At 40.0% G+C, this 26031-nt stretch overlaps 1 protein-coding gene across 1 annotated transcript; it reads right to left on the bottom strand.

The window, feature by feature from the left end:
• Positions 1–1440: 1440 nt before the first annotated feature.
• On the bottom strand, positions 1441–17878 carry LOC148015522 (uncharacterized). Its single transcript, XM_087665997.1, has 7 exons — positions 14942–17878; positions 14414–14649; positions 13314–14334; positions 11801–12848; positions 10431–11649; positions 4583–4713; positions 1441–4390 (listed from the first exon to the last, which is right to left on the bottom strand). The coding sequence occupies exons 1-7, from the start codon at positions 17439–17441 to the stop codon at positions 1552–1554; spliced, it is 8994 nt and encodes a 2997-aa protein (XP_087522123.1). The 5' UTR covers positions 17442–17878; the 3' UTR covers positions 1441–1551.
• Positions 17879–26031: the final 8153 nt, after the last annotated feature.

Consider the following 26031-nt stretch of genomic DNA (forward strand, 5'->3'; position numbering starts at 1 on the left):
TGCAAAGGCGACTGAGGCATCAGCAACACTGGCAAGGATCGTTCTTATGCGCCATCGCAAAGACAGACATGAGTGATTCAAAGTGCCCTTGTTTTCCAACACTTGCCTGCCCCACTCGCGGAGCTTTTGTCCAATACTCTTGAGAGTTCTTGATCTATTGGCTCCTCGAGAGCTTGGTACACGGGTGGAGAGAACCACTGTAGAGCTTCCGACTCAGTTGTGATTGCATACAACAATGGATGTGCTGGGGACCCCTCCAGGTCTGCATACGTTGCTTTCTGGGTTTTCTCATGTTTGACCACCTCTACCTGCAGTGCCTGCAGCGTTGTCTGAAACTGGGCCTGCAACTGGTTTACCTGTTTTGAAGCCGGGCTCCATTATTGTTGTTCTCCGCTGTGAGGAGTGTACATGATTATGATTATCCCAAAAGGGTTTTCAACTTATTGTGCATTCAGCACTAGGGGAAGCTTTGGATAGGCCAATTCTCTTTCTGCCTTTCCGTGGATTCTAAGATCCGCTATTTATAATCGAGATTACAGGTGCTTTCCATATATGGATGCATTTTGGTCCCTCTTTAAGAGAGCATCCTTGCCAACGACATCTGTTAAAACACAGTGTGTGCATGAAGGGCAAGGTTCAATCCCAGGGACAGGCCAAGCTCAATTTGCCTCGCCATATATGGGGCCTTCGACACCTTAAGAATAAGCATATGAAAAAAGATATAAAAGTTCTTTATGCATGTGTTTACCAACGAAAACAAAAGTAGCTGCTCCACACTTAGAAGGATGGACAATACAATCACAAAAGCAAATAAATAGTATGACTCAATGCAGAAATTTGGCTTCAACTTTGTATCTAGAGTGGTTTGCAGGTGTATATTATGAATCCATGGCATTTTTATGACTAACAAAACAACTTCACCTGCTTTCCTCTCGCCTTTTCTATGGCCAGAGCCCATCTAAAGCCGCACTCTCCTTACCAGGATCCATGGCATTTTTATGACTAACAAAACAACTTCACCTGCTTTCCTCTCGCCTTTTCTATGGCCAGAGCCCATCTAAAGTCGCACTCTCCTTACCAGGAAAGACCCCGCTAATCACCCCTAGGCAACAGACTTCAGTTTCCCCTTAAAAAAAGGTGGCCTAGCTTTTGAATGGCCAAGAACTGCCGAAAAGGTCAAATTTGAGAATCGACCGAAGGGCCAAATAGAGCTTGTTACAAGCTCAGCGAAATGCAAAAAATAAAGCAGGCTATGCTATTATTCCCCAACTACGGCTATGTTATTATTCCCAAACTACATGCTCTGAGTACATTAAACTGTCCCTGGACTATTTGCCTTCAGATGTGAGTGAACTAGTAGTCCGATTTCTGTCGCTTCTGTCGATTCCACTGCCTCTGCAGACGAGCTGCATGCACTCAAGATGTGACTGAACAATGGAACTAGCAGACCTTATGTGAGAGGCAACCTTGTGAAAGGACGCAAAAATTTTCAATTAATAAATTACCCCAAAAGAGGCCAGCTTCACAAAAATAGAAGCGAAAATCTCTAGCTTATCCATAAAGAGCAAGAACTGCTTCAATTATACGATTACAAACAGGACAGAGTCTTCGTATTCTGTGCATCTCTTCTGCACAACCCTTGCACATTCTGTGCCCACATGAGATAAGAGCAGCATCCTTTGGCTTATCAAAGCAGATACAGCACGAATCCTCCAAGGAGGCATCCAAAACAGCGGCCTGTTGCAGATGTACTTGGGACAGGTGGTGAAACTCGTGATGAAGGGAGCTCAGCCCTGTAGTTAGCTTGCATCCTTCATCTGCAAGCCCATTCTTTGACGGTATGGCTTTGAGCTCACAGTTTGCAGTTTGAAAATCATCAAATGCTTCCCTTAAAATACAAGATCCAGGAGATCCAACCATCAGCGGACTACTTGGCGATCCAAGCTGCTCTTCATAACTATCCTCATCACAAGTGCATGAAAGGGCCTGTTGTACAAAGGCTGGAAGTGTGCTGATGTTAGGTTCCAAAGTGGGTAAAAATGGTTGGGCATTGACATTGAGTGAGGGTAGAAAAGTCTCTTGTCTCTCATGAACTCCGTGGGGAACTTCAGTATCATGTGAAGAAAGAGAAACTTGCTGACTATTGAAAGGTAAAGTGGAAAAAGTTGAAAAAGAAGAAACAGGAGCCCCTATCATGTGAGAGGGAAGGATAGTAGGAAGCAAAGATCCCTGCACTCCCCGATAAAAACTTCCAAATTCTGCAGAGGGCTGGGAATTCTGAGGATTAGGGTTTTGATGAGAAAATAACTGAGGAGATGAACAAGGAGGAAAGAGTTGAGATATATGGAGAAGGCCAGATTCAGAATCTTGCTGCACAACTGAGTTTCTAGAAAGGACAGAATTTGCCCTTCCATTGTTTGTCTCTCTTTCATAAGAACTATCATGGCAACTATAGCTTAAGGATGAGCCATGTGGAGCTGGAAAGAGCTGTGGAGTAATCGGACCATGCTCCAAAGATGTAAAGTGATCTTTTTGCCGAGGTGGCTGAATCACAGACCGTGCTATTCGACATGCAAACGAGTCAAATTTCTGGGGAGGCTGCGGAGTAGGAAGCAATGGAGGCATGTCCTGCTGCACCGCAGAAACCACCAACTCAGGGGGTTCAACATTTCCTGGAGGACACAACCCTCTGGTTTTTGTTGCTCTGGCAGTTCCATGCGCAGCATCGACAATAGAACCCTGTGTTCCAGATGCTTGATGTTTGTGGGCAGAAAAAACCTTCATCCTTCCCCTGCTTCTTCTAGATCGACTTCTAGCCACAGGAATCTCATTCTGAGCCAACTCAGAATCCCTAGTGTGAATGTCTTCCTTTGCTTCTCTCTCCTTTGACCGTCTGCCTGTACATACATCCATCCAGGGGCTTGAATTAACATCTTGGAGAACACTCCCCTCTTGCCTAAGGGTGCTAGCAATTTCTATCCCACCAGTCAGACAGTCCTCAGGATAAACTGGAACATCATCCAACTGGTCGCATTTAGAAGACACCACTGACTCTTCCTTTTTCAATATCCTTTCCTGCTTTTCAATCTCAGACAGGTACTGTTTGGCTGCTGCAAGTTTCTCACTTAGAGCTGTGGCAAACCTAGGCACTTTCTCAATCGCCATAATTGCAGCTTGTAGTTGGCTACTTGTGCCTGATTCCACAGCAGAAGAAAGCCCCTCTTCCAAAGCAACTGATTTTTCTAAGCGCTTCAACCGTTTGGCCAATGCTGCTCTAACCTTTTTCAATAACAATCCTTCAGCATTAGAGCCTGGCTTCTCACCTAGTTCTAGAGCTGACTGCAAATTTTCCACAGCACCAGAAACCAAGGCTTCACGAAGGAGCTGATTCACCTGTTCAGCAGTTTGAGTTGCACCATTCTCATCAGCCGCAAAATTGCACCCAACTAACTTGCTCTCCTTTAGATCTGTCTCAGAACAAATAGCAACTTCATCAGGTACCAAATGCTCAGTACGCAAAACATGAGTCTGCCCATTTGAAAGCTCCGAGACACAAATTTCTCTGGCTTCCTCCCCAGACTTCATGCTAGGCTTGCTGTTATTGTCATTATTGATCTGTTCCAGGACACCTGAATTGCCAATTTTTCCAGTGAGGACTGTAGGAGCTGTAAGAATCTCAGGTTTCACACTGTTTGCCACTGAATCTTTTGCAGTAAAACTTGGCAAATCCTTTGGCAGATGTTGGTCTTTTAGCTGTGATCTCCGAATGCCTTTGCTCTTTTTTTTGTTACCTGATTTGGGCACATTGGGACCTCCATTATCACTAGGAGACACTACTTTAAGACTTTTGGTGCTAGAAGCTGTAGAAGATGGAGCTATAATTTCTTCACAGGCCATCCCTACATCCTCAGCGCCAAACAAAATGTGGCCAGGATGATCACCCTGCCTTGAAGTTGAGCTCACAGTATTGCAGTTATCATTAAGAAGTTCAAGTTTCTTACTGATTGGAACCAGACCAGGATGACTAGTCTGACCTGGAGTTAAGCTGGCAATTTTACAGACATCTTGGGATAAGTCTGCCTGTTCCTTAGTCACAGCTGATTCCAATACATCTTTCTCTGGCCATTCCAGTTCATCCTTCCCAGTAGCTTGTTTACATTTTGCCTTCACTTTTTCTCGAGGTTTTCTTCGCCCACAAAGCTGCACCTGCCCCTTCAAAAAAAGGACAACCTTTGTGTGGCCACCCTGCTCAGCATACCAAAGAGGGGAGTGACCATTATCATCAATAGCAGTAAGATCAACCCCTTTCTTGGCAAGAGCTTCCAGCGAAGTCAAATCTCCTGCTTCAGCTGCAGCATGTACCATTTGCTTTCCTTTACCATCACCAATCCTGTGGCGCAAAAGCTTCAGTTAATAGGTTTCATCATACTTAAATGAACAAATTGCACATGAACCAAGAACATTCGTAAAGCGATACTACAATGTGATATTCAGCCACCAACCATCTCAAAGTTGACAAGCGTAAAGAAGATTAAAGCTACCATATTAATTTGACCCTGTCGTTCTGACAATGATAGCTCACCTAGAGACACCAAGCCTTGAGAGAGCTAGTCTTGAAGGTGCACACACTTCTGACTGTAGTTTTCCAGTCCTCATAGAAAGCAGTTTCAAATTAGGCAAACCACCATACCGATAAAGTGCCATTATTAAAACCTGAGATTGAAAAGTTTACAACAATCAATGACCGTTAAGATATCTTGCATTTCAGCAATAACATGCACATAACCTGAAAGAAAAAGGCATGATATCATCCACAGTATGTCTGTGTTATAGAATTCCTATCAGGAGGTTAAATATAGATAGACCAACTGCCAACCAGATTTGAAAACAGATTTGGTAAAAGGTCTTCCTTGGTACGTGGCAGCTTAACAACTGCCAACTATTTAGTGATTTCATAATAAAGTTAAATTGCAAACCTTCACCAGATTTGAGTAAAGATTTGGTAAAAATTCTTAATTGGTAAGGGACAGCTTTGCAATATCAGAGTAAAGAATCTCTAAAATTAAGAGTCCAACTGCAGATAAACACAGGCATACATCAAGCTGCAGAAGAGGGGAAGGCTTTGGATAGTGTACAAGGATACTCAGATACTTAAACAGCCATCTACCTTAGCCTTCTTTACCTGTATAATTATGGCAAGTCTTTGGAGTATGCCATTGGTAATGCAAGTAAACACAGCTCAACTACCACCTTGTAGACCAGTCTACAACCCCATAGGAGTGGTTCTGTATGCAAACCAATCAAAGACGCTGACTGATTTATATTCATACTGGTTTTACTTGTCTAAAGTCTTATATTATCTTCTACAAAAGGTGTCCCCGAGGCTAAATCGGTCAAAAACAAATGTTAATTAATTGCCAAATTTATTCAGTTCTAGAATAATCCCAAAAAGACCAAATTAAACCAACTTCAAAAGGATCCCTTTGGACAGTCATACACCCACCCACCTCTATATAAAGGGGGTCAAGGAAAGCAATTGCTGATCTCGAATCCTGATCCCCATTATTCCATACAGATTCTACCCCCCAATTATTGATCTTTAGAGCCACATCACCGATCACTATGATGCTGCAGCCCTCAGCAACATTTCTACCACCACATCATCAACAAATTGCTAGTATTGCTGTTGCTACCCAAATGCAGCTTCCACAGCATCTTCCAACTACTCCAGCACCTTCTGGTTTTGTCGCTTCCACAACCCTTAGATCCATAGCCCACTCCACCAAGAGAGAGAGGCTGTAGGAAACCCTCAATTCCACAGTCCACTCCCTTTCTGTCAACTACCCATAGCTCCATAGGAGCTGCACATCTTGAATCCCTTGTATAGCTACACTAACACAAATTTCACCACACAAGCATCAAGGAGATTATTTCCGATACCCCCCCCCCCTCTGCTATTCAGTATCAAAAGGCCACCTTTGGTAGATGCTTGCTCCCTTTCCCATAGTTGCACCAATCCTAGATACTTTCCTTGGTTTTTTAGGCGGATATTACGTCCTACTCTAATTTTGTGAAGGTCTTCATTGATAATTGTTTAAATTCACCACCTCCACCAAATGAGAATTCAAAGGAGGTCACAATCCATCATGACCATTCATTTAAGGACTGCATTTTGCTCCCTCCACATGCGAACATCTACAAGCTATAGTGAAGATCATTGGCCTACTTTCTCTTCCCTTGTTGTACCGAGATCTACAAGTTTCACCTACATTGGAGCCCTCAAATTTCAGCCATGCCTTGGTGATCGCACCTTCCCACTTTGTCCAACATGAAGACAAGTATATTCTCCTCTCTCTCAAGGCCCAAGATTAAGCACGCCTTCAAATTGTTAACAAAATGGAGACAAAAGCTATTGGCTTCTCTCCAAGGTCAAGTTTTGCATACCTTTAGCTATCATGTTGACTATCGTTATCCTCTTAGGTTTTCCAGCTATGCATGAGTCATATACTTTGCAAATCTTCACTCTTAGTGAAAAATCATATTTAATGCTTTGCATGAGAACATCATTGATACTTTCTAATAGAAGGGCAGCTTGCACAATGCAATCATCACCTTGGATATTGTATCTTGGTTAGAAGAGCTACAAAGTGTGAAACCTCCTCGGAGAGGGTGGTAATAACTTGATTAATGCATAATTACAAGAAGTAATTATTGCACATAAATTGATATGCACAATTTACCACTTAATCTTGGACAATGGACAACCTATTGGCCCCAAAATTGGAGCCCCTCGTAGTATTTCTTTATCGTTTATTGCAAATGAATGAAATATACTGATTTCAATCTCCTCTGCTGACCCAAGCATCTCTTGTTGTCATAAATGACCAACAAGCCTTCAAACCAATTGGCTCCTTGGTTTGCTTAGGGATTGGCCTTCAATTATGCTCCTTGGGTAATAAATTCAACCCCAAGTATTTGTTGGCTAAATGGCCACTTGAATCTCCTAAAATTGCCCTAAGTTCAATAACTAAAATCGAAGTCTCTAGACAATAAATTTTGAGTACACTTCTCAAGGTGGCTGTTAGACTGTAACTTCTGCTCTAAATTAGGGTTTATAACAAAGAATCACCAAAATCTCACCTCTAGTGCCTAAATCATGTAAAAATTCTTGAGAAAGAATGAGAATAGATTGGAGCATGAGAGAAATTTCACATTCATCACAAAAAATTCCTCAAATCAATCGTTGCCATGTTCCAAAGGACATTTACTACTATTGGCTACTACCTAGAAACCCTAAATGAGCTGTCTACAATCCAAAATAATGTTGCCTGTTACAAAGCAATATTACCCGATTATCACCTACTATTATAATCTCTTTTGGGCAAGTCACCAACTCCTAGAGAGTCTCCTACTGGCTAAAAATGGCATGTCAACTACTACAACAACAATGGCAATCTCCTCCCTCTCTCTTTTTTAACCATAATCTCTCTCTCTCTCTCTCTCTCTCTCTCTCTCTCTCTCTCTCTCTCTCTCTCTCTTCGTATATATATCTCTCTCTCTTGTATTAATTACGAAAAAAAGGTACAAGTTTACATGATTACAAGATAGACGAGGGCTCTAAGCCATCGTGTATAATCTCTCTCTCTCTCTCTCTCTCTCTCTCTCTCTCTCTCTCTCTCTCTCTCTCTCTCTTGTATGTATGTGTGTGTGTGTGTGTGTGTGCGTGTGCGTGTGCGCGCGCGCGCACTTACAAGGCTAAAAAGACCCTCTCTTAAATCTCCAATAACCTTCTTCTCTCCTCACTTGCATAGACAAGTTTTAACAAGTAGCAACCTTTCTAATCCATTTTCCAACACTTTTTACATTATTAAAGTAACTTTCAAAATATTAATTTTGATAATTAATTTAATAATTATATTTTGCTAAAAATTTAGTCTAATTGGCTAACAATTAAATTAGCTAGGTCAATTTATCACTCATGTAATCCTAAGCACTCATTAGCTCTAAAATTGGCATTAATTACTTAATTAAAGCTAATTCCCTAGCATTACTATAAACACTTTAGGTTGAATAAATATTTTAGACCAAATTCTAATACTAGGGATCACACAGTCTCTCTCCAATATAACTTGTTATAAGTTTTGCTTATGGAACCAACTAATATCTCATGATCCTAGGTCTCACATTGTGAAATAACTTACCTACACTTAATATGTACAAGTCGCATTTGCACATTTGATTATCTTCTAATCAAATACTAAGCAAAAGTACAAAATTTCACGTCCTCATGACAAAGCACTTAAGACCATAGTCTTCGATGCTCTCAAATGAAATAAGTCAAAACCACAAAGCACTACTTGTTACGCGAACATGAAATTTTGAGATGCTTTAATCTTGCCAATAGTATGTGATTAAGTTACTGATTAGATATACAAGATATTTAGCACATGTGATGCACATGGCAATTATTTCATAGTAACAAACTAAGGACTCTAAGGATGCGATGGATATCAAAGGCAAAAGTTGCAATAAGTTATATCTACAATGTAGTAAGTGATATCGAGTATCAAATTTGGACCTAAACCAATTTATTGGCCACTAATGTCAATGGTGACATTAAAGACTAAACATTAATTAATTAATTAATACCAATCTAAAGGCTAATAATTGCTCAAGGACACTTGAAATAAAAATTAACCTAGCCAATTTAATTATTGACTAGTGAAATTAATTTTTTAAGCACTAAAATAATTATTAAATTAATTTTTAAAATCAACTTCACAAACGATATTCTAAAAATTAATTCAATAAGCTAGATAATACTTAAAATGGACTTAGAAGACTGTCACTTAGCAAAACTTATCCATGCAAGTGAAAAAAATGTTTTTGGAAATTGATAAAAGTCTATTCCAGTCATTTTGAGAGAGAGGGAAGTTGTTAGAGAGCAAGAAAATACTATTAATGTCATTTGCAACCACTACGGATTAATTCTATAGCATGTGACAGTAATTTAGAGCCCTCCAAGAGCAAGTGACAATAGCCTAAGATCCTTCTGGTACAAATGACAACATATAAGAGAGGGCGACACTCTTTCTAATGGTCTTCAGCTATAGGTAACAGTTTCAATAGCTGTTTGAGCACGACATCAACAATTTTTTTAGAATTTCTCGTGATGAAACTCTAAAATCTCTCTCTGCAGCATTCTCTCTCATCCCCCAACCATCTCTCAAGTTATCTTAGCATTTTTCAACACATTGAGCTATCAAAAAAAGAGATTTTAATCAATCTCTACTGTAAACCCTAATTTACAACACAAATTAGGATTTTAACAAACACTTCAAGATGCATGCTCAAAATAGAGAGCCTAAGACTTGAATTCCAACGATTGAAATTAAGGAATTTCAAGAAGATTCAACAAACCAACCATCCAATATCAAATTTGAGACTAAATTTGTCTTTCAAAGAGCAAGGTAAAAACCAATCTCTAAGCAAACCAAGGGGCAAAATGATTTGAAGGCTTGATGGTCAATTTTGACAGCAAGAGACACCTGGATTAGTGGAAAAGGTCAGAGAATCTCAATTGTACTTCATCCATTTGCAATAAAAATTAAAGAAATATCGCAAGGGGTTCTAATTTTAGGGCCAACTGACTCTATCCAATATCCAAGATTGTTAAGGTAATGTGTGCATTTCAGTTTATGCGATCAAGTTTGACCACTCTATCCGAAGAGGAAGGCTGGTTTCACTAGTCTACAATATGCCGTACCACAACCAAAGTCTAAGCTCTCCATGTTGTTGAATGAGTCCAAGGCTGACCAAGTAGAGTCCAACCCATCAAGTGTATATTGATGTAATTGCTATCATAATTGCTCTTTTGATCCAAAAATAAAGTCCTTATTTTCCAACAATCATTCATGATGGCTTAAGCAATGTCTAACTCCTCTCTTGTTTCATTTAATTTCATTTTAAATCAAGTGGTGAATCTGACCATTCAAGCTTCTCTATGCAGATCACCATCAAATATAACATCAGTTCAGTCAAATGCACCATTATTTTCAGCCTCAGCTAAGAATGTGGTAACCAAAATTTGGTAGGTGACGGGTTCATTGTTCAAGCCAACTGCTCAACAGATGTACACAAGGGATGTGCAATGCAAACCTCATAAGTCTTATAGATTCTACAATAAGCCAAGGTCTAGTCTACTCTCAGGTGTAGAGTACCATGTGCAAAGCATCACCAATATTACATGCCATTGTCAGCCAAATAAGTCTCAGAATTTGATTCTTACAAGAGCGGCAACAAACCATGTGATGAATAAGGAACACCTTTCAACACTTCATTAGCACCAGGATAAAGAGATCTGCCTGTCTGACACTAATCAAAGACTTGACTCTTGAGGCAGATGTATGATCAAGACATTTCATATTTACCTGAATTAGTAGATTGATTGAAACAGGGAAAGAACCCTTGTGATCTTTTACTAAACCAGCCAGGGACCAGCATGCTGCACACTGAAAAGGAGCTTCTGAGTTATAGGCCATATTCAAATCCCTCAGTTTGTCTTCCTTCTGCACGTTGTGACTTGCACCTTTTTTTGACTTGCTTTGGGATATGAATGATTCAGTTCCGGGTTCATACTGTTCAGAACAAAATGTTTTCTCAACCCCGTTTGTAACCACAGAATAACCTGGAGGTTTCCCCCCTTTCCAGCTGTAAGCACCTTGCATACAGGCAAGAACAGCCTGAAGGGCACCTGCATCAAGGAAACCCTGTCGCCACTTTGAGTTGTGTGCAGACATATAGCCAATCACTAGGCAAACATGTGCTTGCATCTCAGCAAAGGAAGTATGACTCTGAAATTTTGTGTTCAGCTTTCTAAGAACTTCAACAGCAAAGGAAGGCCCACCACATCCTGGGCTAGCAATTAGCCAAGTCAAAAAGCGGCCTGTTTGACCCTTGCCACCAAACACTAGTCTCTCAAGTTGAGGCATCCACTTGGGTTTACTAAGCATTTCTGCATCTCCTCCAGTAGCTGCCAGATTGCTAAGACTGGTGTCACTTCCAGTGATCTCTGTATTTGATGAAGCTCCAGCTCCCTCCTTAAAAATCTGAGAAAGCCCTACTACAACAGACCCAGAAGATGCCCCACTCTTTTTCTTTTTGCTCCCTTTACCCCCAGTGCTTGGACTGTTCCTATAGACAGCAGCATTCCAAAGGTCATCAAAGTCTGCCTGCAACCTAAAGTCCACACCAAGTGTTTGAAGGCAATTCACCAGCACTTCATTGTCTTCATCATAACGTTCTAATGAAGCAAGTACGATATCTGCTCCGCCTGCAGTAGCAAAACCCACCTGCACAGGGATGCTGTAGCTACAAACTACTGTAAGCAAAAAGCAAGCCTGCTGGATGACCTCCTTGCGTTGAGATACACTTCCTGTAGAAGTAAGAGCTTTCTGCATTGCCCCCAGCACAGCCTCTGTACCACAATCAGCAGGGGCAAAAACTTCTTCAATTTCCCGAACTGGGGCTGCAAAGACACAAGCACTGTACAAGGCCTGAAGGGCAAGACTCGTCACATCTGCCCTGTTTTGCTTAGTCCAGTGACTTACTAAATGTACCAGTTGTCTGACCCCAACATCACCTTCACCCCTGTAAGACTAATACAACATCAGAAGGCAAGAACAATAAAGCAAACAAACTACATACCAGAAAAACACTAGCGAGGTTTGGTTCTTAAAGAACTTCGAGAAGAGTTAACTTGCTAGGCCAAAAATAGCAGATGAAAAACAAATTTCTGTACCATATCTTCGCATGAAAATCTTCACCCTCACTTTCCAATCCTGGCTTAGATAAGTGCACATTCTCCCATGCCAAATACAAACTGACAAGCGCATGGCAAGCCCAAATAACAGTCTCTGCATCTTCCAGCTTATAGAGAACGGTTCTTATGGCCAAGATGGCATTTTTCACAGACATGGGGAATCCCACTCTCTCAGCAATCTTAGCCAGTGACTCAGTGGCCTCTTGCCAAGCCTTGATATCTTTAATTACTTGCTGCTGTGAAGCAGTATCCATGCCTGTCCACTCTGCATTTGACAGGTCTTGCTGCTTCTGTTCAGAGCATTTCAGAACCTTCTTTGTGATGTGTTTATCATGCAGAAACTCCCTTTTCCTGTCCTCCTCTGCAGATAATTCACGCAATAAGTGAGCAACATTGGTACTGCTGGCCTTCTTGCTGGCAGTTAACTTGCTTTCCTTTATACATGTTTGCTCCATAGTTGGTCCTGGAGGTAGGCAAAATCTCCAGCTTTGATCATCTGCAGACTGATGACCTGTTTCCTGATGATGGCTATTAATCTGTTCGGACATCCACAGACTCCTATCACCTGACACAAGAAACCCATTTGAAGAACTTGCACCATTAAGCCAAGTGACACTAAGAGCACCTGCAACACTTGGCAAGCTCTTTCCAATGGGAACTTCATTGTTTTGAGCAAGATATCCAAAGACATCTCCAATCGCACCCAAAGCAGCACACCAGCTCTGTCTGACAGAGACATAGGATTGATTTCCTGTAGAAGCCTGAGACTTTGCACCTGAAGATTTGGCTTTTGCTGGTGTTCTTGAGAGAGTGCTGGGACCTGCTTTCTCTTGTATCTGCTGGCCTCCGTTGCCACTACTTCCACTGTACGACAAAGCCATCATACCAGAAATCATAAACATGGCTGAAGTGGCTTGAGAAAGCACAAGATTAGCCAAAGCACTATCGGGTGATGGAATTGTAGAGCCAGAGGCCACCTGTGCCACATGTTTGCTGCCCTGTGACGATCTACAATCAATTGCAGAGCCTGAAAACAAACATGCAAGCATGCCTATCTCAAGTCAGCCAGTACCTGAAACAGACTCATGATTCGACAATTCTACTCCTAGAGCTAGACCATTTTTCTGCAGAAAATTCATCCAAAAAGTGCCTGTAGACTCCAACATGCATCAATATAAAACACCTTACCAGATGGGTGTTCAGCAGCATATATGACAAAATAAAAGCAGAAAAGCTTGCTTTTTTTTTAACAATGACAGAAAAAAGCTAGCAGCATGTATGCAGCACTCAATTTGATAATTATGATTGATAAGAGATAGACATGTATGCATAAGAGGCATGTAAAAAATTCCAAAGGTCAATGCATGCACCTTCATCATATTTTAAAATTATGAAGGGACGGTTACCATTGTAACATTGGCATTATAAAACCCTCTAAAATATTCTGAACAAACCAAAGTATAGGTAAGACCAGGGTAGCCTGCTGATATACCATGAGGTGAAAGAGGTCTCATCCTTTTGGAATAGTGAACATAAGCTAGGAACGCCTGTTGAAGCACCGCACAACCCCAAAGTTGTACCATCTCTACTTTTGGAAATTCTGGCATTGCAGTCATAGTAACTTCTACTGCTTCATTCAGTCTCTCAATGTCATCAATCAGATCTTTTGCTAGGCAAGCAAGAGTTTCTGCATGTTTAGCCACAGACTGCTCAGCAGAGCTGTTTCCACCTACCATTGGCACTGATCCCTTCAAACTCTGTTTGCAATTTGATGCATCGATGTCAACATCGGTTCCCATAGGACTAGCTTTGAATGTCTTCTTACTGGCCACAGGTAAGCCTGACACATCAGCATGAAAGCAGGCTGAATCTGGATGTGTAGTTTCCACTGAGCCTTTCAGGATACAACCTAAGGCAAAAATCCCATTGCTTTGGACCGACTTTGACTTTGGAAAGGCTCTCATTGCTGCAACCACCACCTTCATGGCTTCCCACCAGTCATCAGCTGAGCTCAGTCCTGTTTCTTCTGTGTCATGGTCACCATGTATGGAAGTTTTGCAGTGCCTCATGTCAATATCTGAGTGTTTTTCAGCATACTTGAAAGATGTTCCACACCTCTCTGTATCAGACGGAAATTGTGGACCAAAGTCATAGCCATTCTCTGCCAAAGTCCTCGCCATGGTACCAATCACATTACAACCCTCCTGCTGAATTGTCTCATTTGTTCTACAAACAAGCATGGCACCCATGACTGCACATAGTGCACCACAGTAAACCATGTTTGCAACACTACGAACCCCAGCACTATGTACCAGAGTCCAAAGAGCACTACACCCATGCCACTGGATTCGAACATCATCAGGAAATGATAGCATGGCAGAAACAAGTGCCCCAACACCCCCTTCTCGATCAGTGTCTTTTGCAGCTCTCAAAGGTCTCTTTCCACTGCCCCATTCAGGAATACCCAAACCAGCTCTAGTGCAGAGCACTTGAAGTGCACAACAACCTGCCCTCTGTCAAATATTAAGAAGAACGTTCAGAACATTTCCCATTCACCATCTAAAACATGACGATTCATCCAATAGATTTTACCTGCACAAGAATGTTTGTCCGATGTTTAACCATAGTGTCAATCACAGTTGACCAGGCACAGTGCCCTGTGGCTGAGCTTATGGCCTTATTCAGAGACGCGAGTGCCATACAACTTTTAGTCTGCATTTCAGCATCAGTTTTAAACTCTCTCATTGCTGCAATTATGAAAGCTATCGCATCATCACATACATATTTGGAGTTTGTAGATGACAAATGGGCCGAAAGAGCACACAATGCTGTTCCAAATACCAAAGATAACATTCAGCACAGAAAAAATAACATTTTTCAGTAAAAGAGCATTTGGAATGTCATGATACTGTGCAGATCCATAAAAAGCATAATAATTATCAGTGCTAACTGAACAAACCCAGGTTATACAGAAGCCCCATAGGTTTATTATTCCTACAGCATGACAAAAGAGGAATAACAAAATGATAGAATAGTAACAACTGAAAAGGCACTTTGTGAACAGAAAAGAAACAAGAGACTGCACACAGTTGACACCAAAAGAACATGCATTTGACTCACCAGCCTGTGTTGAATGTGGTTCAATGTCACATGGTTGCATAGCACTTAGGACAGCCTTGACAGCTTTCTCTGCGAGCATTGGCACAGTCGCCATGTAAGCTACAGCAGCTAATGCAGAAATAGAACTTGCAGCAGTATTGTTGGAAATACTGCTACACAGTGAAGACCCTAGCCCAGTGGAGCCCTGAATAGGGCAAATGTCACAAGCATCTTTCGTGCATCCTGAAGCTACAGCACCAGAGAATGATTTTGGTGCTTCTTTGGAAACTGCTTCATCTTTCAAAATAGGTAGAGATGGTTTCAGAGGCTGCATGCTCTGCAGATCTGACTGTTTTCCAGCTGCTGTGCTATCTGCTTTATTATCTCGGCATCCAGCCACATGCAGCAGCTCCTTACTGGACAAAAGGGAATCAAGACTACTGCAACCTGAGCTTATAGCTCCATCACAAGTCAAGCGACTTGTTGGAGGTAAAATGCTCCCTAAGCAATCTAAAGACCAGCAGAGCAGCTCAACTTGGTCTTTAAGAACCTGGACAATTTCCACCAGTGCCTCTGTTAGTGCAACATAAATTTCAGCAGGCAATGGTTTTCCTCTTCTGCTGGATGAGCTAACCAAGCCTGCACATTTCATAACAGGAGAAGCACCTTTTCCTTGCAGAGCAGCACTAACCAATTTGTCCAGAGCATTACAAGCTGCAGCAACTACATCAGGTAATCCTGCTTCTTTAGCCAGATCGAGAATGCTCATTGGAAAGTCATCCTTATCCTCTCCCAGATGCTTTTCCTCTTTGGCTTTCATGCTTTTGGCATTGTCAGATGAGTTTACCTTAGCCTCTGACACAGCGCCAGTTCTCACCTTGTCACTACACAACAAATCAGATGTAGCAGACTCATCTTCAGGGACTTTGTCAACCCTTGAGCCTGCCACATACTTGCCAGCTACCTGATTTGGTGTTACTTTAGCTCTACTGGTAGTTTCACTGCAAGTTCGAGGTTTTGAACTATCTGATAAAGTGCATGAGCCAGCTGCCTTTGTTACCTCATTCTCCTTTATTCCAGCTGCCACAACATTGGTCGTCGTGTTCAGAGTCTTTCCTTTTCCATTCTCTCTGCAAAGCCCATATGAAACTTTCACCCCTTGCTTTGGAACCTTAGCAGACTCTCTTTTCTTAGAAGAGGATGTCGTAAAACACACTCCCGACTTTGGTAGACAAGATGCAGTCACAACCTCTTGAGCACTATCTTTAACCTCCTGATCATTGACATGATTACCATTCATTTTGAGACAACTCTTGACGCTAGAGTTCCCACAGTCCTGTCTGCTTAATTCATCAAATGATTCTTTTGATGGCAGACAAATGCAGTCTGGGGATTTAATTGAGATGGCATCTGATTTCTCAGCATTCATATCCCTGCTGTTAGGTGCAGAACTGCCTTTTACATGTCGATTGCAACACCTGCTGACGTGGCACGATCGCATAGTTGAAACTGCAAAGTTATTTAGCTCTGACAAGCTGCACCGTTCATCTGCATTTGAAGCATCCTTGCCTGAGTTCAGTAACTTAATGTCTGCCACTAAAGAACATGTATTTCCATTCTGCCCCCCAGGTAATGGCACATCATGATTTCCAGTTCTGATTTCACATGCAGAGTGATCTTTCACATCTTCAAAATCAGCTAGCTCTCCTGATATTCTCTGTCTCTTTCTCCTGGCCTCATTCGAAGCCCCCACTACCATGGGCTGTCCTGCATCTTCTACTGGAAGACAGATTGAACACGCATCTGTAGACCCTGAATCCTGCATTCCTCCTCCAATTCCATTTTCTGTTTTAGTATTCCTAAAACTTGAAGAAGCCTTGCCTGCTGGCCTTGATACCTTTCCTTTGCTCTGTGAGCTTTTCTGGCCACCATGAGACTTGAACTGTTTCACAGATGATGCAATCAGTCGTGCACCACCTGAAGAAACCACGAGCGCAGCAGCTGCAGGGGAAGTTAAGGAGTCTGCAAGCTCCTGCAGAACTCGTTCAGCTACATCTACATCTAAGGCCTTATTAGCTTCCTGGAGGCCTTTCACATACTCAGAGAGCACGTCCTCATGTCCAACATGGCAGTAAGAAATGCTGCAGGAAGTTTCCGAAGCTGCCATTTCTAAGCAAGTCACTGCTAACGATGCAAACGAAGGGGAAACGGACCAAGAGGACGATGAAGATGAGCAAACTGTTGTAGAGAAACCGGAGCGAGAAGAGTGATTGGCACTAGAATCGGCCTTTGGAAGATCCAAAGGTAGAATTTCAGACGTGCAAGAGAATGAGGCCGTGGAGCATGATGGGAAAGAAGGCGATAATGGAGGGAAAGAGAGAGACGGCCAAGAAGGGAGGGTGGAAGGAGAAGTCGGGGAAGGAAGGGAACGTTGAAGAGCATTGCACTTGCTGGAGAGACTGTGGCCTCGCCTGGAGAAAGGCTTGGAGGAAGGCTTGAGGGATGCTGGTCGTTTTGGCATGACGAATGTGTGCGGGTTCGGTCACTGGAGGACCATGTCCGGCTGCTGGGACATTTCTGACTGGTGGAAGAGGGATCCTTGTATAGAGAGAGAGCGAGACAGAGAGAGAGAGAGAGAGAGAGAATGTTAAAGGCTACCTGCTCGGAGACGTGTCTAAAAGAACGAAGCTAATCCATTGCTCCGCTTGCAGGCAGGAATGTAGCAGCTGCGCGCAGCCGCGTCCCGAGAGACAGCTTCGAAACCCTAACATGCGTCAGGAGGAGGGCGAAGGTGTGAGGGAATGGAGAAGAGTAGAGAAACAAGAGATATGAGAGAGAGAGAGAGAGAGAGAGAGAGAGAGAGAGGGGGGGAAGAGGACATACGGCCCTATGCACTAGAGCTATGGCGCTTGGAAGCTCCCAAGCCACGAACAGCGCAAAAAAGGTACAGGATGATGAGGATGATGATGATGATGATGCAGTGCCAGTCGCGGGTGGCTCTGATGCGCGACAATTATTAGCCTAAGGTTCACCTTACCCTTAATTCGTGCTCCTTTTTCGGCTCTCCTGCTCGACACATATTAACCTAAGGTTATACCTTAACCTTAATTCGCTTTCTTGCCCGCGCTTCACCTTAAACCTAGACATCCCCCTTTGCCGCCCTATTCAAAAAAATTTAGAAATAATATAGAATATTCCAATTTCCACCCCAACATTATCTCGCTGCAGTAAATCGTGCATATGAAAAGAAACCGTCTTACTAACCTTCTTCGATGTGCATATGGAAAGAAACCGTCTTACTAACCTTCTTCAGTGTGCCCATGAGCAGCTACCAAAGACGGGTGCGTGCAATGTTCACAGATAATTGTCTTTTAGTGTATTTTTTCTTAGCAAGATTTCAAAACAACCAATTGAAGTTGAAGTTTATCTTGATAAAAATTGGCATTTCGGCTAGGGTTCAACCTCTTCCTTGCATTCTGAATGCACTGGATGTATGCAGAGGTGGAGGGCAATAGTCAGAATCCTCAGCTCGATCCCTCTGAAATATAATACCTATGGGTGATTTCAACCTTCAGGTTGAAAGGCCCTCGAGCAATTGGGCTTCATACCAACTCAAACTAAAAACATGTTTTAATAAAAACCTACCTCGAGTGAGCCAATGAGGTCATAGCTCAATTGGTTTTACTTTCATGAGGGCATGAGTTCAAACCTTGGGCTGCACTTCTTACATGGTACATAAAACTATAAGTGTCTAGCCTTCTTCAAGTGAGATTTTTTTTTTTTTGAAATGTTACAACAATCACTACGAGGTGTTTCTCATGTGTTATTGCTCAACAATTCACTAAAAATCTAGAAACGATGGGTTGGGTCTCGTAGCTTTACCTTAAAAAGCAATAGTTATGGTCAATGGATTCAAGGCGCAATTTTTTGTGTAAATATACCAAATGACAACGCATAAAATGCATAGATTTATGTGTCTCTTTATGTACTGCAACGCACATTTAGGCATTTCAACCATCTAGCTATCAATCTTCCTTGAGTTTAGCTACTAGATGCACATACATTACAAAACAAAGTGCACCCTAAGCCACACTTCACATTGAGTGTTGTTGGTTATACATAGTCTACACATAGGCATCATATTCTAATGTTGTGGCACATGCACTAAAAGACACTTAATACATCGAACTTCGTGCCATATAGACTTCCTACACAGATGCCTTCATGTTTTGAGATAGATTTACTATTGAGGTGTAATGTATATTTACTATTAATATATTAGAAGTAGTAATGCTAGTATATTAATATAACTAGATATGTTAACTATATCATTAAGTGTATTGATTTTAATATAATTAAATATTTTGTTAGCATATGTTTTGATGTTTTACTATATTATTGATGTTAAACACTTAAAATATACAATATCTATGGTAATTGATAATATTAAACAACTAATGTGCTTAAGGATATTGGTCATGTGTCCTTTTACAATGTAAATAACGTACTTTACATGTTAAGATATTAATGTGGTTATTAAGATGATCAATATGGATGCTTATATTATAACTCATTAATTGACATATTAATACATTAATAAATGTGTCAACGTTTCACTTGTTGTATTAATGAACGATTGATGTATTAATTAGTACATTAGTATGATTAGCATATTAGTTCATGTACTAATCACATTAATTCTAGTTAGTATGCTACTAACTACAATTTCATGCATTCACATATTAATATTGATTAATGTATTAATGTTAACACATTAGCATTGACACATTAATGTTAATGAATGTCTACACCACTAGGGGTCACCATCATGTAATGTGAAGAGCATGCTATGGCGACACCAATGTGAATGAATAGCTATCAAAGCTCCTTTCCATGTCAAAAAATCCCCCGCTGCCCTTGAAGGAAGCAAATAATGGAAGACTAAAGGTCCACCCAGGTGGCATGTACTAAAGGGCTCTCCTTGATGGAGTTCAATATTAGCTTCTCAAGGTGCATTGCATGGAAGGTAAATCCGTTATCACTTCTACCTCAATGTGTGCACATGAAGTTTGGTTAATCTTGCATGTTTTCTTCACTTAATAACCACAAAGTGCCAATTGTCCAAAAATATTTGCTATCATAAGCCTCTCATTGTCTCTCCCAACCACTTGGTTTAATTATCATTTTATTCATCATTGATAGTGAGAATCCCTCAACCTGTGTGGACAAATTGCTAGAGATGTGGATCTAATTATAAATTAGCGACCCATTTATATGCAATTAACTCATTTTTGACTAGTATACACATACCTTCATGGTCAATAATGTTGGGAACCCAATTTTAGAGGTGACCTTTCAAGTTGTGGGCAAATTCCTCATATTGGGCTTACAATGATCCCTTGTTGGGAAAAATCTCACAAATACCCTCATGTTTGCAAATGAATGTCCTAATGCTTCAAATAAGAATGTGAGAAATTCACATTGTGATCGAACTATTGTTAAGCTTTCTACCACAAGTTCCACATGATTATTTTCTCAACATCCAAAAGTGAATAACCTTAGATTGTAATGTGAAGTTCATTAGCTCAATTTTGATCGTGTGGTATATTTTCTATATGGAGAGGTCATAAGCTTCGAAACTAAGGTATGCCACAAATTGCTAATTATTAAGATGCTTGAATTGCATTATTATGAAACACTCACACATGTGTTGAGACCAAAGTAAATGTACAAATCATGCTTGAATATCCTTATATGTTGGTACACGCATTGCTATAGAGACCTTTATGTGCATGTCTATGTAAGAAGTGCGGAGAGGGCTGAAGCGAAAAAAATTTAAATATAGACAACTATATTGATAGAAGGAGTTAAGCATTTATAGCATCCTTAAAAGGATCAAAACTTACCTGAGGCACTTTTCAAACCTTTTTCATGATCTTCTAGGCATCTTCAAATGAGGAAGAACATAAGGAATGATTTTTGGAGGCAATGAAGAAAGGAAGCTGATTTGGTTGTGCAAGAAATAACATAACAAACAAGCTTAATACACAATCCTCACATAGCCACTTTGTGAATGCTCGAGGACCTAGTGCAGGAGAGATCAATATAGACATCACTCGTCAAAGTGATCATTTCAATAAGGTTTCATTGATTATCATGCATATCAAAGGTAGTTGAAGTGAAAGAGACGTACTATTGTGAGATCCAATTTCAATATTTGAGGTACAAAGAGTGACATCAAAGAGATTGCAAAGTAAGGGTTTGCATAAGAGTGCAACTAAAGCATTTTGAATATTGAGAAAGCTACACGAATATTAATGTTTACGTCATGAAGTTTGCCAAAGTAATTGTATGATCTATTAAAACTATTCTAGCCTTCTTTCTACTTGGGACCTCCTTTAGATATCAACTTATCCATCTCTTGGGTTTTCAAGTTGAGGTGATGTGTTAACACAAAAGGTGGAGGGATGTTGATATACAGCTCGATGGTTTAGAAACTCTCTATGATGGATCAAATCTAACATCCATTTTTGAAGTGGCTGTAAGTGCAACTTGATAATGTTAATACAATTTTCTTTCCAACCATTTTATATCTTTCAAATGGTGTTTTGTTAACCCAACATCATACTTTAGAAATAAGATTGAGCAACTTGATTATGACACATATGTACATTGAAATGGAGTTTCAATAAAATCAATCTATACTTTAGAAACAAACTCTAGAGGTTTAATTATGATATCAATCCATTAAAAGTCCTAAAATCATTAAAGTTTTGGGTTGCTCTTTATGTGCTTTTTGAATGTTTCCCTAAAGGTTGACAAAAGTCTTTACTTTTGTGATTGAAACCAAAACTATCAATGTGCATTTTGAAAGTCAATGCAATTGGTCAACCTTGATAAATCATTATCTATTATGTTATTAGAAATTAAACTAAACAAATATGTATTTTTCTTTATGTAATGTGACCATTTAGAGTGCACATTTGATCTAGTATTGTTTCATGTCGGGAGATTAAATTCAATGAGGCTAGACCTTAGAAGAGCTTCTATAGACTCAAGAGAGTTACATCAGATCTTACTTAATATGTCTTGTCCTTAACAAGAAACAAGACATTGACATTCTCCCGCTTCTTGAAAGTAACCAAATGATCATGGAGCTAAAAGCTAGAAGAAGACTCATAAATTGGTTTTTGAACTTCAATCCTAATCGATGTTACTTGTTGGAAAATTTTGTAAATTCATATAGATAATAAAGCTCTCCTATATCTCATTAACAAGCCTTAACTTACATGCAAGTTGACCAAATGGATGCTTTTGTTGCAAGATTTTGATTACAATTGTACATACCTCCAAAAAAAAAAGCATATAGTTGTGAATTTCCTAAGTAGGATTGATTCTACAAATATTGTACAAGGAGTGATTGATTAGTTAGCTAATTGAGATTTATTTGAAGTTCAGGTATATGAGTTCGATTCTTACTATGACCAATGATGAATTTTTGTTGTGGATGATGTTATGTCAATTATTTTATAAAGGGATTAGAAAAGAAGATCGGCTTTGACAAGCAGGAACTTTCAAGTCGTTATGGGAGTTTTGTATATGGGAGGTATTGACCAAATATTGGGTAGATGTGTTCCTCGACAAGAGTAACCTATAGTTTTATATGAAAAGGATTGGCATGAGGTCGCTTCTTTGGTGAGCTTATGGGAAGGAAAGTAGTTGTGATGTGTTTATTAAGTGGATTTCAATAGTGCATATTTTAGTAGCCCATTAAGACATAATCAAGGTCACTACTGTTCAAAAATCCTTAGAATAACCCAACGTTCATAACCTTCAACTACTTGAGTCTACCTCATAGGGGAAGCTCTACGTCAACCCACAAGGATAGACTTGAAAATGGGAGCTAATTTAAATACTATTGTCTCACATCAGCCATCTAGTGTTAGCTTCTAAGATGACTACATTGCTATCATCCCTCAAGCCAAAGCAAACCATTGCTACACTTGGTTCAAATAGAATGAGCATGAGGGGGAGTGGTGTGCATCAACCCCTCTACCCATGAGGTATAATCTCAACTCCAACCCCCTAAAATGACATTAGTTGGGCTTTAATATGACATCAATATGACACACTAGGACAATCAAGGTTCAGATATCCCTAACTTTGCCTAATCTAACATTTGAGTTATGATGGAACCCTCTCCACTAACCACCATTGGAAAGATCCATTAAGGATTGAACCACCCACTTTCCTTGAAGAGTTTCTTTAGTTTTCTAATTAATCTAACACAACTTAATTAGAGATATAGAAATTAGCTTCATTAATTAACCTTTTTAAACTATGTTCATTCACATAAATTAGGCATGGACACGAATATAGTTTCAAACGTTCTTTTGAAAACAATTGCAAACAAAGTTTTATTTGCATCTTCTTTGAGGTGCAATGCCATTAGCATTCTATCCTTACAATAGGACCCATATTCAAAGTATTTGAATACTCGTGTCCAATTGCCATGGACACAATCCACCAATCTACCCTTAGCTAGCGTCGGGGCCTTCCAGGAAAGCTTATCCCAAGCGCATAGGGTTCCTACTCTATTCCAGTCCACTATCAAGCACACAATGGAATTTACAACCTGAACTCCACTAGCTCCCATGTGTCTCGAGAGTAGATTCGACCACTAGAAAGAGATCTCTCATCATTGGTGCCAATCCTAGCATCAATGACAAAATTGATTCTTAGTGAGAGAATCCCGGTGAGAGACTTAGGGTTCATAAACTCATCGCCTTAGGAAAATTTCCAATATTCTATCAAAAACAAGGCAAATAGCCTATCTCATCTAGGAAAGTATCTCTTTCCAAATCCAATAACATAGCTTCTTAATACTTCAAACAAGTCTCTCCATGCATCAATGCTCCCTTTTCCATAAGAAGTACAAATGCTCTTTAAATGTAAGGACAATCAAACAATCCTTTATGATATTCCACAAAGGGGAGACAATTAGTTTATCAAGTATAAGAGGCATATATAATAATCCCTTGTAAATCAAGATAACATATATTGAGCATTTCCTATATCATAGGGTTTTGATCTAGTACTTTATCATGCACAATCACTCCTTTATTATATTTAAATTATACTTTCAAAGACAAACAGGGCACCTAGACTTGAGTTGGAGTTATACTTTCTTTCTTAAATCCTTGTTGATTCTAAAGTGCTTGATTGCCCTTGAAAATGTGACTTAGTAAAGTGGAGGCACTAAAGATCTTTGATGGGTAGTTTGTAAGTTAGGTTAGAGAGAGGGGCGACATAAGATAAGTGTGGAGAGTAGACATAATATATATGGATAGATGATGGATGAGGTATTAATAAAGAAGATGGATGTATGGGCTTGGAGTAGGTGAATTTGAGTTGTGGGCAAGGGAACTTGGTGTGATGGCAATCTCCAAACCACAAGCATGAACCCAACACATGACCCTTACTCTCTTGATCTCTCTTATCACACCTTTTTACTCTCTCTCACTATTCCTCTCTCTATCTCTCATTCTCCTTACTATTTATATCCTACTCTCCTACTCTCTCTCTCTCTCTCTCTAACAATGTAGCATTAAATATTAAAGAGAATGAAAACAGTAGTCTTAATAGTTCAAGGCGTATATAGCCTTTGGCTTGAGTTATAGGCTATGCACTTTGCTCCTACATGTGTGAGCTTTTCTAAGTCAATTTGAATTAGAATCGACATCCCACCTTCATGAATTGATAAGTTTGATCATCAACATATCTTATGTGAGTAATAAGCTTGATGACAAGGATGATAATTATCCAATGGTGCTTTTGGAATGCTTTTCAAATGATTGTAAGGCTACGATACTAGCGTGATGGTGATGACGGTGTGGCGAATACTTTAGGGCTAATGACAAGACAACAATAACGATACTCATATTAACAATAGGTGCAGATGGTGGCAATAAGCATTTAAGTGGTTTAAAAAATCAAATTATTGACCTTACTAATGCTAAGTTATTACATCCTCTCCCCCTTAGAGGAATCGATATGTCCTCATCTTAAGAGAAACTGGGATGTTGTTTTTCTATGGTAAGTTGCATCATATAACATGTGGGTTAGAATCCACCGTGCTTTTAGCATGCTACATGCACTCAAACTTCAATGTGATATTGCAAGCTCAAAGGTAGGTTAATCGCAATATGTTATGGATAAAATTGTTAGAAGAGAATGACCCATTACAAGTATAAGGCTTATTGTATCTTTTAGGGCTTCTACTCATCTTCAAAGGGTATAATGGGTGCTAGATCTTCATTATTATCTGATTCTTATAGTGTACTAAATGTTGAACTTGTAGGGCTTCATTTCTATGCTAGTCTCTTATTTTCTTGATCGAGTTTTAGGCAATTAGCTTGGATGTGCCTTGGCTCATTCCAATAGAAGTATTGGTAAGTAGGACATCTCTGCATGATCTGCCCTAATTCTTCAAACTTGTGGTATTATTTCCATGGTCCTTTGGATCATCAGAGTCTTCCATGGAGTATATTGAGAGGTAATTATCTTCAAGAAGTTGGCCTCTATTTAAATTGATCAAAAGCTTTGGCTCTAAGGAGAGTGCCACCAAAGATTCTTGGATCTTGAAAATACTCTTATATGGATTCAATCTAGACTTCAACATTTGTTTCCACCTCCTTACCCTTCCTATCAAATTTTGGAGTTTTATTTTATTGACAAGAGATTTATTCTCCTTTAGTTCAATATAATTAATGACAGCTAGAATATCCCAATTTTACAATGCAAAATGAACTAGTTTAATACATCATGAACTTATCATGTTTTATCTTAAGATTTTCTCTAAAGACTATAGTTGTTGCACACAATGAAAAAATAGACTTTCATTCAAATGAGGCATTAAATCATGGTGAAGGCTCTACTATGAAGATTAACCCATGGAAATATGATACATTGATAGTATGATTGAAGGAGGCTCATAAAAAACTTATAGGATTCTATATTTGGAAGGAAGTCTAGGTACTCATCTTTACGTGATCGGCATTGATGAGGCAGTATATGCCTTCGTGCGTCTAGTGTCTTTCGCACCAGTATCT

The sequence above is a fragment of the Lygodium microphyllum genome, chromosome 24 (assembly GCF_053477565.2).
Source record: "Lygodium microphyllum isolate KBCC chromosome 24, Lygodium_microphyllum_v1.1.10, whole genome shotgun sequence".
NCBI lineage: Eukaryota > Viridiplantae > Streptophyta > Polypodiopsida > Schizaeales > Lygodiaceae > Lygodium > Lygodium microphyllum.